We start from the raw sequence: 15,344 nt of genomic DNA on the forward strand, positions 1-15,344 counted from the left end.
TCCGTGTGGCCTCCACCCGGCGTCACAGCCCCGGAGCGGCTTCGGCGGTCCCACGTTCTCTGTCGTGACCTGCGTGGGCGGCAGCCTCCTGATGTCCGGGGCCTCGCGGTGTCCCCAAGGGGGCTCTGCCACCAGCCTGGACTCAGGCCTGCCTCAGGGGCCTGGCAGGATGGCCGCCCTCTGGCTCTCCCAGTGGGTTCCTGGCAGGCAGCTTGCACGCGTGTCCCTCGCTGGAGGTCTCAGACGGACTGCTGGGGCTCTGGACCCGGCCCCGGGGGCGGTGGCCCAGAGGCAGGTGTGCAGGTTCAGCTCTGCCTCTATGGGAAGGGGGTGCGCTCACTACAGCTGACCCCTCAAAGTGTGAAAGAAGCGGCCCAGGGGCATTGCGGGCTGGGGACCCACCCCTCCCCCCTGCCCTGGGCTGCCCGCCCCATCTGCCAGACCCGGAGCCCACGTCCTCTGGAGTGTGGTGGGGGCTTTGTTCCGGCCGCCCCGTCACACGGCCTGAAGCATGTTCCCTCTGGTCGTGTGGACAGTGAGGCCGCTGGACTGTAGTTGTTTCCTATCCAGCGTGGCCTTGTCCGTGTCCCCACCCGTGAGGCCCGTTCCCCGTCCTGTCCCCCCCGTTGCCTCCCCCCTGGATTAGACTCATCTGGCGACATGTGACGTTCTCCCCGAGGCCCCGAGGTCTGCAGCCTTTCCAGAAAGGGCTTCTGGAGACGGTGCCCGAGCTTGTCCCTGTCGGCCTCCTCGGCGATTCTGCGACATTAAACCCGGTTATGGAGCCTGTCGCGTCTGCCGCAGCCTCTGTGGGGTCACCTGGGCTGGCTGCCCGCCTCTGTGCCGTGACTTTCTGGTTTAGCGTTGTCCAGAAGTACTTTGTGTAAAATGCTCAAAAGCAGAAAGTGGGGAGGGGCTTTTAAAGTATGCAGATAAAGATGCAGGGGGGGTGCTGTGGGGAGAGTTCAGGAGGGGCCACTCCGGTCTGGAGAGGCACAGAGTCAGGGGTCTCTGCGGTCCCCTCAGAGGTGCCCTCCGTGCCAGCCCTCGGCCGCTGGTTTGCAGCCGGCTCCTCTGGCGGCCCGTCCCCCTGCAGCATCCCCTGGGGCTGCCCCGCGCTGCCCCCCATTCCTGGCTCTGCCCTCTGAAGCCCCTGGTCTGTTCTGCCCCCCACGGCTCCCCAGGTTCTGGAAGTTGCTCCACCTGTTCCCTGTTCCCTGGTGTTTCCAGATTCTTGAGCTGTGTCTTGTGCGCTGGGCTGCAGGCCCTCCACGCCCCTGCCACTGGCCTGGAGGGAGTGGACCGCCCAGGAGGGCCAGCCGGACGCAGCCCGGCCCTGGGGAGGAGCGTGTTGACGAGGCCAGCCATGCAGGGGGCAGTGGGGCTACTGTACCAAGAGGACGGCGTGGGAGCCGATGTGTGTGGCCATCGGGACCAGCCTCGCTGGAGAGGGTCGCTCCCTGGGAGAGCGGGATGGCGAGCTGGGGGACGGAGACAGGCCAGGGCAGGGCCACCGCCGTCCTGTCCTGGGGACGTCACCCTAGTCCAGTCGCGAGGCAGACGAGCACCCAGAACAGGCCGGGCCACGTGCCCGGGAGGCCGTCTGTCCAAGGAAGCCAGGCTGGAGCCTCTGCCGCCTGGGGCCGGGCCGCCACGTCCAGAGAGAGGCCGCCCGGGTCACAGGGGGCAGAGCAGGTGGATTTTCGCTGAGGTTTGACCTTGGGATGGGGGCAGAGCTCCGGGGACCCCCATGTCGTGACCGTGGAACCGAGTCTGTCTTGCGGCCGGGACCTCACTCGCTGGTTATCAGAGATGTGCCCGCCTGAGGGGGCGGGCAGACGGGCGCCCTCACACAGCTGCTCTTCCTTCTCTCTCTTGTCTGCGTTTTCTCCACAGCTGACCCCAACAGCCAGGGATGCATGGGCTCCTAGGGGCCTGGTGGAGACCCTGAGGCGCTCTGCTCTGGGGTCCATGGGGCTGGGGGGCTTTACTCCTGTGGCGTTGGGAAGCCAGCTCCCATCAGCTCCCCTGGCCTCCAGCCCCGCCTTGCCTGGGCACCCGAGGCCGTGGTGCCGGGAGGGGGCTCCGTGGGGCCTGCGGCCCGCTGGCCTGAGTTTCCCCACCCACGGGGGGCCAGCAGAACTGGGGGCCCTTTAATAGCTGTGCACACGTGGCCTTTAGCGCCCTCCTTTCCTCCTTCGGTGGCCGGACCTCGCCAGCACCTGTCGTTAAGCCTGTGCGTCCTGGTTCTGCCCGCCTTCCCTGGGAAGCCGAGTCCCAGGGGTATGCTGGGGTCCATGTCGTCGGCGTTGGGGCTTCTCGGCACCCCGAGGCTGTCGCGTTGTTCCGGGCAGGGCGGGCGCAGCTCACGCTAGGACGTGGAGTCCAGAAATCCCGGTGGCTGTCGGCTTCCGGCCAGGAGTCCTTCCTAATCTCTCCAGGGACCGCGCTCCGAGCGCTCAGCCCCGCGTCCCGCCGTCTGTGCTCTCCGATAACAGAGGAGCCGCGTTCCAACGTATTAAACTTTTAACATCCACCAGATTCAATTAATCTTATCTTTACAACTCCCAATTACAGGCGGTAATTAAGTGAAAGCAGCGTTGTCGGCTGGGGTGTTACATTAATCATCACAGCCTGGGAGCCGTAAATCAGGGCCTTCCAGGCCCCGCGTCTGCCCGGGAGGAACGGTGCTCCCTTCCCCAGTTGGGGGGCACTAATCCCACAGACGAGCTCTGGATGGTGCTTAGCTTCTGTCCTCTTTATGTGAGTGATAAAGGCCGTGTCAGAGTGACCTCGTCTTTGTCCAGACGATGGCAAGTTCTCCAAGGACAGCAGAGTCGAAGGTGCTCTGGCCCCCGCCTCCAGGCCCCGGAGCGTGCCCAGGAGTTAATTGTTTTTATCCTGTTCGATTAGAGGCGACACGGTGTTCGCCTTATCTCCTGCCGGGCCACCCCCCCCACCTTAATTGTATTAAAAGCTGGTGATAAACCTCTGCCTGGACGGACACCTGGCGCCAGGGGCTGGCCCAGCTTCTGTTCCAGGTTGTTCCGCGTCCTGCTTCCCGTGCCGTGTGGGAGGAGGGGCCGCCTACGCTGCGTCCTCACATCTGACTCCTTCTAGAGTGCGAGAAATGCCCATCATTATCTGGAGCAGAGTCCCTCCCCCTCGGCACTGGGACATCGGCCGGGTCATCTCTGGGGGCGTCCTGGGCGCTGTGGGGTTTGAGCAGCATCCCTGGCCCCACCCACCCGATGCCAGGAGCCCCCCCAGTGTGACAGCCACAGATGTCCCCAGACGTCGCCTGCTGTCCCCGGGGGTAGGACCGCCCTGGCTGAGGCCCCCTGTCCTGAGGATCCTCCGAGATGGCACTCGGGTGTCTCTAAGAGTTCCGCCACTGTTCCCTCCTCCTTGAGATGGACGCCCCCTGCGCTGTGTGTCATTCAGGCCCCGCCTCTGCTTGGAGATCGAGGTTCTCATTTTGCCGAGTCCCCTTGGGTAGGCTGGGGCGTCCTGGCCCCCCGCCAGGCCATCCCCGCCGGGCAGGAGTCCCAGGCGCCCGCCGCGCCAGCTTCCACACTCAGCATTGGCGGCTGGCACTTCATCTGTTTGCAGACTTTCACCTTAGATCTTTTTTATTTATGAGGAGCCTCCGTAATCTTTCAAATGTAAAACCTGTAAAACTGAAACGTACCAAGTGGGTGATAGATGAAATTTTTCTGCTTCCTGAAGCTTCTCTCCTTGTCGGCTCCTGGGGCTGGGAGGCAGGAAGCTGGGGTCCTTCCTGTTCTCAAATCTGGGGGCACCCCCCCACCACACGTCCAATCCAGCGCTTTTTATTGTATTTTTTGGTTTTAAAGGCTCATCAAGGTTTACTGCTGCGTAACCAGGAGTGTCTGTTCCTGGCGTTCCGCAGGGGTCACGACCTGCCGAGTCCGGACCTCCCCTCCTCCCTTCCGGGTGGGACTCCTCCCACCGGCCCCCTCGCTGTGCTGACCACGGCGGCAGTTCTGTGCTGCTCTGTGTACGGCCCGACCCCGGGGACCCGCGGAGGTGCGGGGCCCGCTCCATCTCGCCTCTCATGTGCCTCCTTCTCTTGTAGGTACGCCATCCCGCCGGAGCACGGCAAGCGCCTGGAGCGGCTGGCCATTGGTAGGTGTCTGCGCCCGCGGGCGGGACCGGAGCCCGGGGCCTGGGTAGGGTGGGCGGGGGCGGCCTCATCCTCCGGGTTCCGCTCTGTTTGGGTTTTGATCTCTGGGAGCAGCGATGTGCAGGAAGATGTCACCGCCTTCACTCCGCGGCCAGATCGCGGTCCCCCGCTCCATCCGGGGCTTGTCCCTTCAACGATGCCGCTGCTAAACGCACTGGGTTTGCAGTTTCCCGGCGCAGGTTCTTGGACGTGACCCAGGAGGGCAGCCGTGTTTGCTCCGCCTCCCGGGGCCTGGCTCTGTGTCGCGTGCTTTTCTGAGCCCTAAAGCCTCCTTTAGTCTGGACGCTCAGAAGTCCAGTTAGCAGGTCCCTGCCGGGGTCCGGCTTGCATGGGCCCCTCAGCGGACGACCCCCTCCAGCAGCCACTGTCTCACCACCTGCCTTCAGACCCTTGCTGGGGCCGCTTGGGCTGAGGGATTTGTCAGAGAGGGTCCCAAGATGTGTCTGGAGAGGGGGCCGTGACCCCTTGGGTGGGCGACTCTTAGAGACAAGCCGGATGCCTGGGTGCCGAGGCCCCTGACCCTGACCATGGGGCTGGCAGGGGCCCCCCATCGCTCCCTGTCACAGCCCTTGCTCTCTGTCCCAGCAGAAGCTTGCGTCTCCTGACGTCACATGGCCGTAAGTGCCTGGAAAACATTACAAGACTCGCTGGTCGGAATGGCCTGGCCTCACTCCGCCGGCCCCTCCCTTGCAGGCAGCCCCCAGGTGCTCTGGGGGCACCCCGTTGTTCTGGGGTCACTCGGGCAGTGCAGGGCCTTCTGATCATCCGACCCTCCAAGCGGCAGCGGCAGGCAGCCCCTGCCCCCAGGCAGTCATGGAATCTTCCAGAAGCATCGCTCCACATTGGGTACGCTCCCTGCCTGCTGGCCGCCATCCTCTGTGCCCTCCTTGCACCTCAACAGACATCGCCCATGCCGTGCGTTGTTCCCCTTCCTGCTGGCGTTTGATTTTGGAGATGGGAACGGTGGATCTTTCTGGAAAAGCGGGCCTCCTGTCCTGGCTGCACTTGGAGCTGTGCGTGTCCTCAGCAGGTGCCTGCGGTGATCCCAAGAACCGAGGGGCTCGAGAGGGTGGGCGGTGGGCGCCCAGGCCGGGCGGAGGGCATTGCGTCACGCTGACGTTTCTGTCGGAGCAGGAGCCTGGCCTTGGGAGCAGCCGCGTCCTGCACTCAGAGCGCTCTGCTCACGGCCGGGGTCCCATGGCCCCACATGGTCCTCACAGAGACCGAGGCCACTTACCACGACGCTCCAAGTTAAAACCAAATGAAAATGTTTTCCCATTGTGTTTTTTAAATCCGAATTTGAAATGCGGATTTTCATTTTAAAATAGAAGTTAAGAAACCTCTTTCCCTATTGTGTTAGTTTCCTGTTGCTGTTGGAACAAATTACCCCAAATTCAATGGCTTAAACCAACATAGATGCTCTTAGTTTGGCTGTCAACCTTGAACAGCTCTTTAAAAAAAAGTCCTGGGGCCGGCCCGGCAGCGCAGCGGTTAAGTTCGCACGTTCTAGTTGGGCAGCTGGGGGTTCACTGGTTCGGATCCCGGGTGCGGACACGGCCCTGCTTGGCAAGCCATGCTGTGGCAGGCGTCCCACATATAAAGTAGAGGAAGATGGGCACAGATGTGAGCTCAGAGCCAGTCTTCCTCAGCAAAAAAGAGGAGGATTGGCAGCAGATGTTAGCTCAGGGCTGATCTTCCTAAAAATAAATAAATAAATAAATAAATAAATAAATAAAGTCTTAGTTAAAAAGCCCCACAGATTAATTTTCTTACAGTTCTGGAGGTCAGAAGTCCAAGATGAGCCTTTGGGGCTAAAATCCAGCCTGGGCGGGGCTGGCCTCCTGCCTTGTCTGGCTTCTAGAGGCTTCCACGCCCCGTGGCTCATGGCCGTATCGCTCTCCTCTCCTCTCCATGGTCACATGGCCTTCCCTCCGCTGGAGCCCGTCTCCCTCTGCCCGCCTCTCACAGGGACCCCTGGGATGATGCTGTGCCCACACGGGGAACCAGGACCACCCCGTCTTGGGCCTTAGCTTAGTCCTGTCCCCAAAGTCCCTCTCGCCACAGAAGGGGCGTGATGACAGGTTCTGGGGATCAGGATGTGGACCCCGCATGGAGGCAGCTGTTCAGCCTCCCACACCTGGAACAGCACGGAACAGGACACCGCTGTGTGGCCGGCGTGGACACTCTCTGGTGACCGCGTCTCTGGCCTCGCCGGCCCTCGCCAGCGCCGTCTCCACTCCGCATGTCCCAGAGGAACTTTGCCGTCAGCCACGCCCAGTCTGCTCCCGCTCGGGAGACCTTTTCTATGGGAAAAGCTCAGTTTTGGATGAGCTGAGCGCCAACTAGAGAAGCTGGACACAGGATCCCACGGGGCCCCCCGCCGACCACAGATGGTGCCGCTGCCCTCTCCCTGGACCTCGGCCTGTGCTCCCCGAGCCAGGGCCCTGTGGCCCTTGTCACCTCTGACCGGGGACCTGGACGGCTGGCTTGCTCTCGGGCACGTGTTGAGGCTTGGTGGCCGGGGCTGGGAGAAGAAGACCCAGGGAGCTGGGAGGCCACCTGTCCTGACTTCTTGAAACACATGGACTCAGGAAGTCCCTCCTTGGTGGGGTGGAGCCGTCCCCCGAATTCAGGGACATGCTGGGCTGTCAGCCCTGGAGGAGGTCAGGTGGTGGCGGCGTTGGTAGGGAGGCCAGGCCTGTTGCTCGGGCTGCTCTCCTTCCGGAGGGAGGACGGGAGGTTCCGGCAGGTGAGTCGCTGTCCCCTCGGTGTCCCTTGCGAGCCTTTTTGGAGCGTGCGCCGAGGGCTGCGTTATTGAGATGGGCGGCGTGAGTGTCGAGTAAGATGGAAAATGAATGGCGGCTCCACGTGGCCTTGCTGGGAGGTGGCGGCGCCCACGGAGAGGCGTTAATGTGCTGGCGTCGCTGGTGCTGGTCACTGGGAGGCGTCTTTATTAGGGCTGTAACGAGAGCCACTCCAACCGCGCAGTAGAGGAACGGCCCGGCCGCGCCATGACTGACGGAAACGCTTGCAGTGGAGGGAGGTGCCGGGTTGTCTGCCCTCGCGCTTTCCAGAAGCTGCCACGTTTTCTCGCGCTTGGGCTCCCACCCCAAGTTGGCACGTGGATGGGGCCGTGTGCTTGCACACGCGGACACGTGTGCACACGTGATTGTGCCCTCTTTAACCATCAAGGGTGTGAACTGGCCTGAAGGCCGGTGCCTGAGGTCTGAGTCGACTTCCAGAGGGTTCTTAGCCGGCCGGGCCTGGGGGCAGCCCTGGAGGGAGGGGACACCCGGGGGCACCCGCTGCTGCGCTGGCGCCTCCCGCCCCCACGGGGTCCACACGGCAGCCCTTCTTTGCTGCCCCCGTGAGATTTGGGGTGAGGCCGGGCAGAACCCAGGGCCTGTGTCCCTTTGCCCCCGAGACGCGAGTGTCATTGACCCGAGTGTCGGCCGTCGAGAGATTTGAGAATGTCCTTCAACTGTGTCCAGCATCCTCTGGGCAGGTGGAGCCGACGATCAGCATTCCGTCCATCTACAAACGTGACTTTAGATTAGTAATCTAGTGACCTTGCGGGCAGAAAGCGTCCTCAGACGGGAACTCAGACCCCTGGCTCGGGACAGAGCGTGCGGGGCGGGGGCTGTGGACGCGGGCCGGGCTCGGGCTGCTCTGCTGTGTCCCTGAGGGTCTGGGGGCCACGGGTGGGTCAGTTGGCAGCCAAGCCCCTGTCCTCACTGGGGCCCGTGGGGACCGTGTGCAAACGGCCAAGAGCAGGGCCCCAGGAGAGCCCACAGCCTCCGTCTCCCCTGCAGACACACTTGGGGCCACAAAGGACCTGCCTGTGTGGGGGGGTGCACCTTGTCTGCTCCTGGAGTGCCAGCTCTGGCCCGTCCGGCTGTGCTCGTGCCGCCCGGGCTGTGTGGACGCAGCACGGTGGGTTTGTTGGGGAGCTCAGCGGTGGTCTCCGTGCTGCCTGCCCCGTCTGTGAGGGCAAGTGTGCCGTGCACGTGCACGCCGTCGCACAGACGGCCCTGCCCGTCCTCCCTCCCGCCTCGCTAAGAGAGGGGCTGGAGGGCATTACCATGGCCCCCCGGGCAGCAGAGCCCGCGGGGCCGAGGCCTGGTGGAGGACAGCGCTGCCCCCTGACGCCACCTCCTCTCTGCTCTAGGGTTCTTCCCCGGGAGCTCCCAGGGCTGCGATGCCTTCCTGCGGCACAAGATGACTCTCATCTCGCCCATCATCCTCAAGAAGTACGGCATCCCCTTCAGCCGGGTACGTGGGGGCTGCTCGAGGGGGGCTCCTGGGCCCGGGAGCCACAGTGCTCCAGGACACTGGCTTCCTCGCCATGGAGAAGGTTCTGGAACAGTGGCAAGCTGGGGGAGCGCCACATGTGCTGGGCAGTCGGCCTCCAGCTCTTCTGTGGTGGGGGTGAGGTGGAGAGGGGACAGCCCGGGGGCCTCATTCCCCCTGGGCCCCGTCCCAAACCCACACCCAGCCTCTGCCCCATGTGGGGCGGGGCTGGGGCCGGAGCTCCTGCCGACTTCCCGGGAAGCTGCTGAAGACCCCGCAGGCCCCTCCTCCCCGTGGGAGCCTGGTCCCCCCAGCACTTTGCCCCTGACCCCAGCCCCGCCCTCGGCCCTGGCTGTGTCCCCTGAAAGAGCGAGTCCCTGTTAGAGATGAGCCGTGTGGCCCTCGCATCCCGCGCCTATGAGCTCGCTGGGTTTGCTGCCCCAGCGCTGCTCCGCTGTCCTCCCGCAGCGGAAGCCATGCCGGTCGGGGGCCAGACGACGCCAGGGCCCTGGGGGCAGGGCTTGCGGGGCACCTGGTGGGGGTCGGGCCAGCCCTTGTCCACTGTGGACCGTTCCTTCCCTGAGGACAAGCCTCCTAGACTCCTGAGGAAAGCCCACGACTGTGTCCCCCAGTCAGTCTGGGCGAGAGGCACGTGCCCGGCACCTTCCATACAGGCCCCAGCAGACCCCGGGTGCCAATGACGGGGAGGGGGCCTCCTGGACAGGCTCGGGAAGACCCTGGGGACCAACGATGGGGAGGGGGCCTCCCAGACAGGCCCGAGCAGACCCTCAGCACTGATGGGGGAGGTAGAGGAGGTCCTTGGGACCCCTTTCTGGAGTTTTCCCCAGAGGAGCAACCCGTGAGGCGTGGGAGCAGCTTCTCCTATCAGAGCCTGGCAAGTGGCTCTCCCGCGAGCTCAGCAGGCCAGAAATGGCTTCTGACACTTCAATCAAGGCGCCCGCAGCCTCGGCATCAGTGAGCGGCGTGGCCCCGGGCTTCCTGGCGGCTGCAGCGTGCTCTTCACAGCAGCGGGAGGGTCTGCTCTGAGAGCGCCGGTGTCCGCGGTGTCCTCTTGTCCCTGACTTCCGGCCTGAACACCGCGTGTCCCCAGGCACCCCGCAGACGGATCCCGTCCGTGCTCACGGAGCAGAAGCACTTGCTTCCCAGGGCGTCTCGAACGTTCCCCGAGCAGCACCTCCCGCAGAGGGTGCAGCGGGAGGAGGCTGCTGCGGGCACTGCCTCGCCTGCATCTGTGTCCGCGTGGCACTGCGGTTTGTGCACGACGTCCACTGCGTCACAACACCTGAAGGCGGCGGCCTCCTGGCTCGGAGGGGCTGCTGAGGTGGATGCCCTGGATGGGGGGCCGCCCCTCCCACTGGGCCAGGCAGCGGTTCCCCCGAGGCGTCGGGGTGAGGCCTTGTCAGCTGGCAGAGAGCAGCTCCCTGCATCCCCGGCCCCACCAGCCCCGGCTCCAGATGCGGCCCATCAGGCTTCGGCATGGACCCCCAGCTGCATCCCTGCGGCCTTCAAGGAGTGACGCCCCACCCCCCACTTATCTGTCTCTAACGGAACTTCCTTCTGGAAGGAGAGGCAGGTCGATAGCAGAGCTGTTTCATCATTAACAGCGTGTACTTCTCTAATCTGCCATCGACTTCCTCGTTTGTTCCGCGAGAGCTCGCCGAGGAACCGAGTCCGGCTCTCCCATGACTGGCGTCGGCTGGCGGCCCCTCCCCTGCTTGTTCCTCAGCTGCGTGGCCTGTCCGACCTCCCAGGAGCCTTCTCACCGATGACCGATGACCGACGTGGAGGACAGACTTGAAGTGAAGCCGAGAGTGAAGATTTTCCGACAGGAACCTAATCTTCTTGTCGTCAGAACTCAGTGCACTTCTGTTCGTGGCCTTGACCTATGGACGGGGTCGGGCCGGGCACCCAGGCCGTGAAGTCGGCCCCAACCTGGGCTGGAGGTGCACCACCTCCCCCCGCCCTGGGTCTCAGGATCGGCGTCCCGGGGCCCCTGCCACGTCCCCAGGCTCTGAGCTCGTGGCACCCTCGTGCCTGCAGGCCGGTTGGCATTGGAGGAAGGTGGAGATCGCCCTTTCCGGGTCAGTTCAGACATGATGAGAAAGTCAGTAATAGGTGTTTTTTAAAAACTCCCCAAATCTTAATTTTATTTGCTCCATTTCACAAAGCTCCGAGTCCTGCAGTGGAGGCGGCCCAGGGAATCCTTGTTGTGGACGGCGGCTGCCGTGGCCTTGGGGACACTCGGTGTCCTCCCCCACCCAGCCCCTGCTGCCCGCTTCACTGCCCGCACGCGGCTGTCACTTGGCCGGGAATTTGAAGATACAACTTAATGCACACTGACTTCCCTTGATTGGTGCAATTCATTACGTGCGGAGGAAAAGAGCTCGGTGTTCCTAAGGGCTGGCTGTTCTCCAGGCCGTGTCAGTTTTGATTGATTTTTGACTCTGCGCTTGGCTTCGGGAGGTCTCCCTCCCCCCGGGGTCTGAGTCCTCGTCGGTTACGTAGATGATCCAGCGATCTCTGCTCCTCTCTCTGGGTGACCGAAGAGGAGCCGGCCCGAGAGCTCCCATGGTCAAAAAACGAATGACTGCTAAATAGGAGCAGCGGCTTCCAGCAGACGCTTCACAAAAGGCAGGAGCTGCCAGGACACGGGGGCCGTGGTGTGCCCCCGACAGCGAGGAGGAGGCAGTGGGAGCGCTCTCCCCCCAACCAGTGGGTGCAGGAAACCGCTCGGCCCTTCTGGAAATGCCGACGGCCCCCGCCTGCGCCCCGCGGAGCCCAGCTGTGTCTGTGTCTCTGGAGAGATGCAGACGTGTGGTCCACCATGCTGCCAGGAGCAGGGATTCGTGAGTGGTGACACGTCTGCGCAGCCGAGTTCCCTTCGGGGAGGAAAAGGCACAGAGCACTGATGTGCACAGCCGGTGGACGGTCTCGAAGACATGTGAGCAAGAGAGCAGACGGGAGCCCGGACGTGTGAATCCGTGTGTTTCCGTGAAATCCCGGGAGGAAGCGTGTCCTCAGGGGCAGAGGCGCGTGGGGGGTGCTGGTGGCAGGGGCCGCGCAGGCACCGTGAGGTCCGCCCTGTTTGGCACGGTGGTTACGTGGGCCTGTGTGCCACTCAGAGCTGCAGACGACCTGTGACCTGTGTGTTCAGCTAAGGAAAAGACGGGCCCGTTGCACTTCAGAGTCACTCCGTGCTACCAGCCTCAGTTTCCACGTCTGCAAATTGGACCAGCAGCCCCACCTGCCGCGTCCCTGGACAGAGCGAGCGGAAGCAGCGGCCGCTGTTGCTTGCGGCCCGTCTTTGGAGAGCGGTCTCTCGGAGCGCTTGCTGGCTCGGCAGTAGAGCCAGGGGTGGGTGGTCAGTGTGGCCATGGGACTCGTCCCCTCCCTGGAGTGAGGGGGAGCCCCGGGGATGAGGCTGGAGCCCCCACCTTCTCCTCCAGACCATGGCGGTTCTGGAAGCCTCGGGCTGTGGTCATTGTGGGCCCCACACCTGTCACTCACTCCTGGCTCCTGGGTGGGGTCTCTGTTTGGAGGCCAGACCAGGTCGTCCAGACCACCTTGAACAGGTCTGGAAGCGTCAGCTCGTTGTGCAGAGTCCTGACCTGGACGTCGTGTCCTCCTGACACGCTGACGTGTTCCTTCGGTCTCTGGCCTCACCCGGGAGGAGCCCCTCTTGGGAAATAATGAACAGTCTGTGTGTGTCTGATGGCGAGGTGATGGGCCACCTTCTGGGACGTTTGTGCGTGCGACTGCACATCCCTTTCTCCCGCGAGGACGGGATGCTGAGCTGCGCGCCCCGTCCTGTGCTCGGGGTCTCTGCAGCCACCCCCAGCACCGGCCGCCCCTCTGCCAGTGGAAGCATCTCACAGCAGGCGGGAGGTGCCACACGGCTGTCTCCCTTCAAAGTGGGGGCCCTCCCTCACTGCACAGGGGAGCGCCTGGACGAGGGGTCCCACAGGCCCCTTCTCATCTGCATGTCCCTGTGACGCTGTGGCCGTCGCCTCAGGGGCCAACTGGGCGTCACTGGGCAGCGGCTGCTGGCGGAGCCGATGTCCTGGCCACGGCCGTACCTGCTTTGTAACCACGTGGGGACAGCCCGGGGCCTGCGGGGTCAGGGGAACCCCCTTTTGCGGCGGGGTCCCTGCATTTGCTGAGGAGTCCCAGAGCCCACGTGCCCCTGCTGTGCCCATCGGTGGCTCCCGGTGGCCGTGGCTGTCGGCCTGTCCTGCCCTGGGCCAGGTGCTGCAGGGGCGGGTGGCCCCGCTCTTCCGCCCGGCCTGGCTCTCACCGCCCTCTCCCCCCAGATCACGCAGGAGGCTGGCGAGTTCATGATCACCTTTCCCTACGGCTACCACGCCGGCTTCAACCACGGGTTCAACTGCGCCGAGTCCACCAACTTCGCCACCCTGCGCTGGATCGACTACGGCAAGGTGGCCACGCAGGTGAGTGCCGCCGCGGGGGGCTGGCGGGGCGTCCCCAGCCTGCGTGCTCAGACGGGCCCGACGCCATCAGGGTCCGTGTCTGGGATCCTCCGCAACCTTGTCCCAGGACGTCCTCGCCTGCAGGACCGGGAGGAGGCGTGGGCAGTTGGGTGGCCGTGTGGCAGCCCATCCCCTCTCCTGGAGGACCCTGGCCGGAGCCGACCGCGGGCTTGTCTGAGGGCCTTGCCGCCTTGGCCATCTCGGAGGCCCCTGAAGACGCCTCGAGTGGTCCTTCCGGCGTGTGCTCGTCCTGTCCTCAGAGGGCCGGTCGTTGGCCCACAGAGTCGACATCTGGACCGAGAGCTTGTTCTCACCCTCCCTCAACCTGCTGCCCCGTTCGCATGGTTTTGATTGACAGCTGGAGGGTGGCGAGGCCTTGATGGCGCGTCTGCGGGAGCCTCTGGGGCAGGAAGGGTCGCGTCTGCCCAGCTGTCTCCACTCCGGGGCCCCAGGGGGCTTTGGAGGTCCCGGTGACGGGGTGGACACAGGGGTCGTGACTCCAGGCCCCCAGGACAGGGGGACGGTGGAGCCAGGAAATGCTGCATGGGGGGGCTGTTGGGGCTGCGGGCCCCCCCTTCCCCGTGCCGGGCCCAGGCCCTCCCTGCAGGCCAACTGTGGCTGTTGGCACCGGACCCCCCGCCACAGGCGAACCGTGAGCTCTTGCCAGCTGGCTGATGCAGGGGCCTCTGTGACTTTTCCTCTGCGAGGACGGCCCGGCTGCTTATGGCATCTCGCTTTGGCTCCGGGGCGTGTGGAACAGTGCAGTGTGATAACGAGGCGCCTCCACCAGCCGCCGAGTCAGGGCCTCGGGGTTCCTCCCAGGATCAGGGTGCACGCGGGGCTGCTCAGCAGATCGGAGGGGGGGTGACGGGGCGGAAGCACAGACCCCAAACCCTGCTCCGCTCAGCGTTCTCTGGACCTCAGACCCGGGCAGCAGAGGGTCCAGGGGTGAGGGTCGGACGGGGCCGCGGCCGCATGCGGGATGCAGCGGAGATGTACCGAGGGTCTGAAACGTGGAGAACTCGTGCCGTCTCACAGGGAGGTCGTTTCTGTTGGCTGCATAGACGGATGCTTTGGGTTAACCAGCACGTTACTAAAGTGATTGCTAGCTGTTTCTTTTCTCTTTTTGAACGTGGCGCCTGGAGAAGGGAAGGTCACGCGGGCGGCCTGCGGTGTGTCTACCCGGTGGCGCTGGTCTGGACCACTTGGTTAAGATTTGTCTAATTACCTGTCCCTGTAGCTTCGCTGTTTCAGTGCAGCTTAGAGACGGGAACGAGCTGTGTAGCCAGGAGACCCGACAGGCAGGATGTGGACGCGCTGGGCTTTTCTGCTCGGCTCAGAACGCCGGGCTGGGTGGCCTTTGGAGGCGACTCTGGGCTTTACTGAAAGAGGAGTGACGTGGATTTTCTTTCTGATCTCAGAGGAGCTCCATGCCCTGGGTGTGCGGTTTTATTTGCGTTACCCTACAAAGCCCAGAGGGTTCCAGGGGACTGCGTGCGCCAGGGCTGCGAGTGGCAGGAGCGCGATGGAGTCGTAAGCGCAGCCTGGGCTTGTCCTGGATGCGCCAGAGCTGACACTGCGGGGGGGGCCGTGGGACAGCCTGGATCTGAAGAGCCGTTTGGGGTGCAGCCATGTGTCCCCGACAAGTGGCGCCTGGGAGGCACAGCCTGAAATTGGGTCCACACTCACAGTGCTGTGCGGCGTATCATGAAATTGCTGAGCCGGTGGTGCGCGGCCTCCGAGCGAGCCGGGGCCAGGGCACGCGGCCAGGTGCCATGCGGGGCCCCCTCAGAGCCACCCCGGCTGCCCTGACCTGCAGCGGGAGGGCGAGGGGTTGGGCAGGGGGCAGCCGCTGGCCACGGGGCGTCCATTTGTGGCGATCCTGGGGTCTCAGCTCCTGGCTGTTTAGTGGTAAATGGGGCTGCAGCTTTGGCTCTGCCAGCTCCTGCCAGATCGTGGGGAACAGAGGGCAGATGGGGGGGTCCCAGGGCCCCTTCCCTGCAGAGCAGGGCTTCTCCCTGTAGCCTGATCTGTCGCGTTGGCTGTGTTTGGATCTGTTCCTTCTAGCACCTTCATCAGAACATGACCCGTGGGAGAGCTCCCACTTCCTGGACTGTAGACTTTTTACTTGCTGGTTCCTTAGGTTATTCAGGCTCCCGGGAAGCCCCCTGTTGCCCCTTTTCTGTCGATCTGTCTCTGTGCCGACACGTTCAATGCCAGCCTCTCACGCCTGGCTGGCCCGCGTGAACTCAGTGTCCGTGTTCTTTCTCCTTCTGGAACGTGGTCAACACACTGGGGCTCACAGGCTGAATCTGGCAGGCGGGCGATCGTTGTCTGCT

At 64.0% G+C, this 15,344-nt stretch overlaps 1 protein-coding gene across 8 annotated transcripts in view; it reads left to right on the forward strand.

Annotated features, from left to right (window-relative positions):
- KDM4B (lysine demethylase 4B) overlaps nt 1-15,344 on the forward strand; it is a 115,660-nt gene that overhangs the window by 62,398 nt on the left and 37,918 nt on the right. For 6 of the 8 annotated variants that reach the window (XM_044752007.2, XM_070491769.1, XM_070491770.1 and 3 more), the window contains 3 exons: nt 4,100-4,149; nt 8,376-8,479; nt 12,829-12,966. In XM_044752007.2, coding sequence (XP_044607942.2) covers nt 4,100-4,149; nt 8,376-8,479; nt 12,829-12,966 — 292 coding nt within the window. Of the gene's footprint in view, nt 1-4,099; nt 4,150-4,795; nt 5,907-8,375; nt 8,480-12,828; nt 12,967-15,344 lie in introns of those variants that run through there. The other 2 variants (XM_070491773.1, XM_070491774.1) reach the window with 2 other exon arrangements.

Source organism: Equus asinus, chromosome 20 (genome assembly GCF_041296235.1).
Source record: "Equus asinus isolate D_3611 breed Donkey chromosome 20, EquAss-T2T_v2, whole genome shotgun sequence".
Taxonomy (NCBI): Eukaryota; Metazoa; Chordata; class Mammalia; order Perissodactyla; family Equidae; genus Equus; species Equus asinus.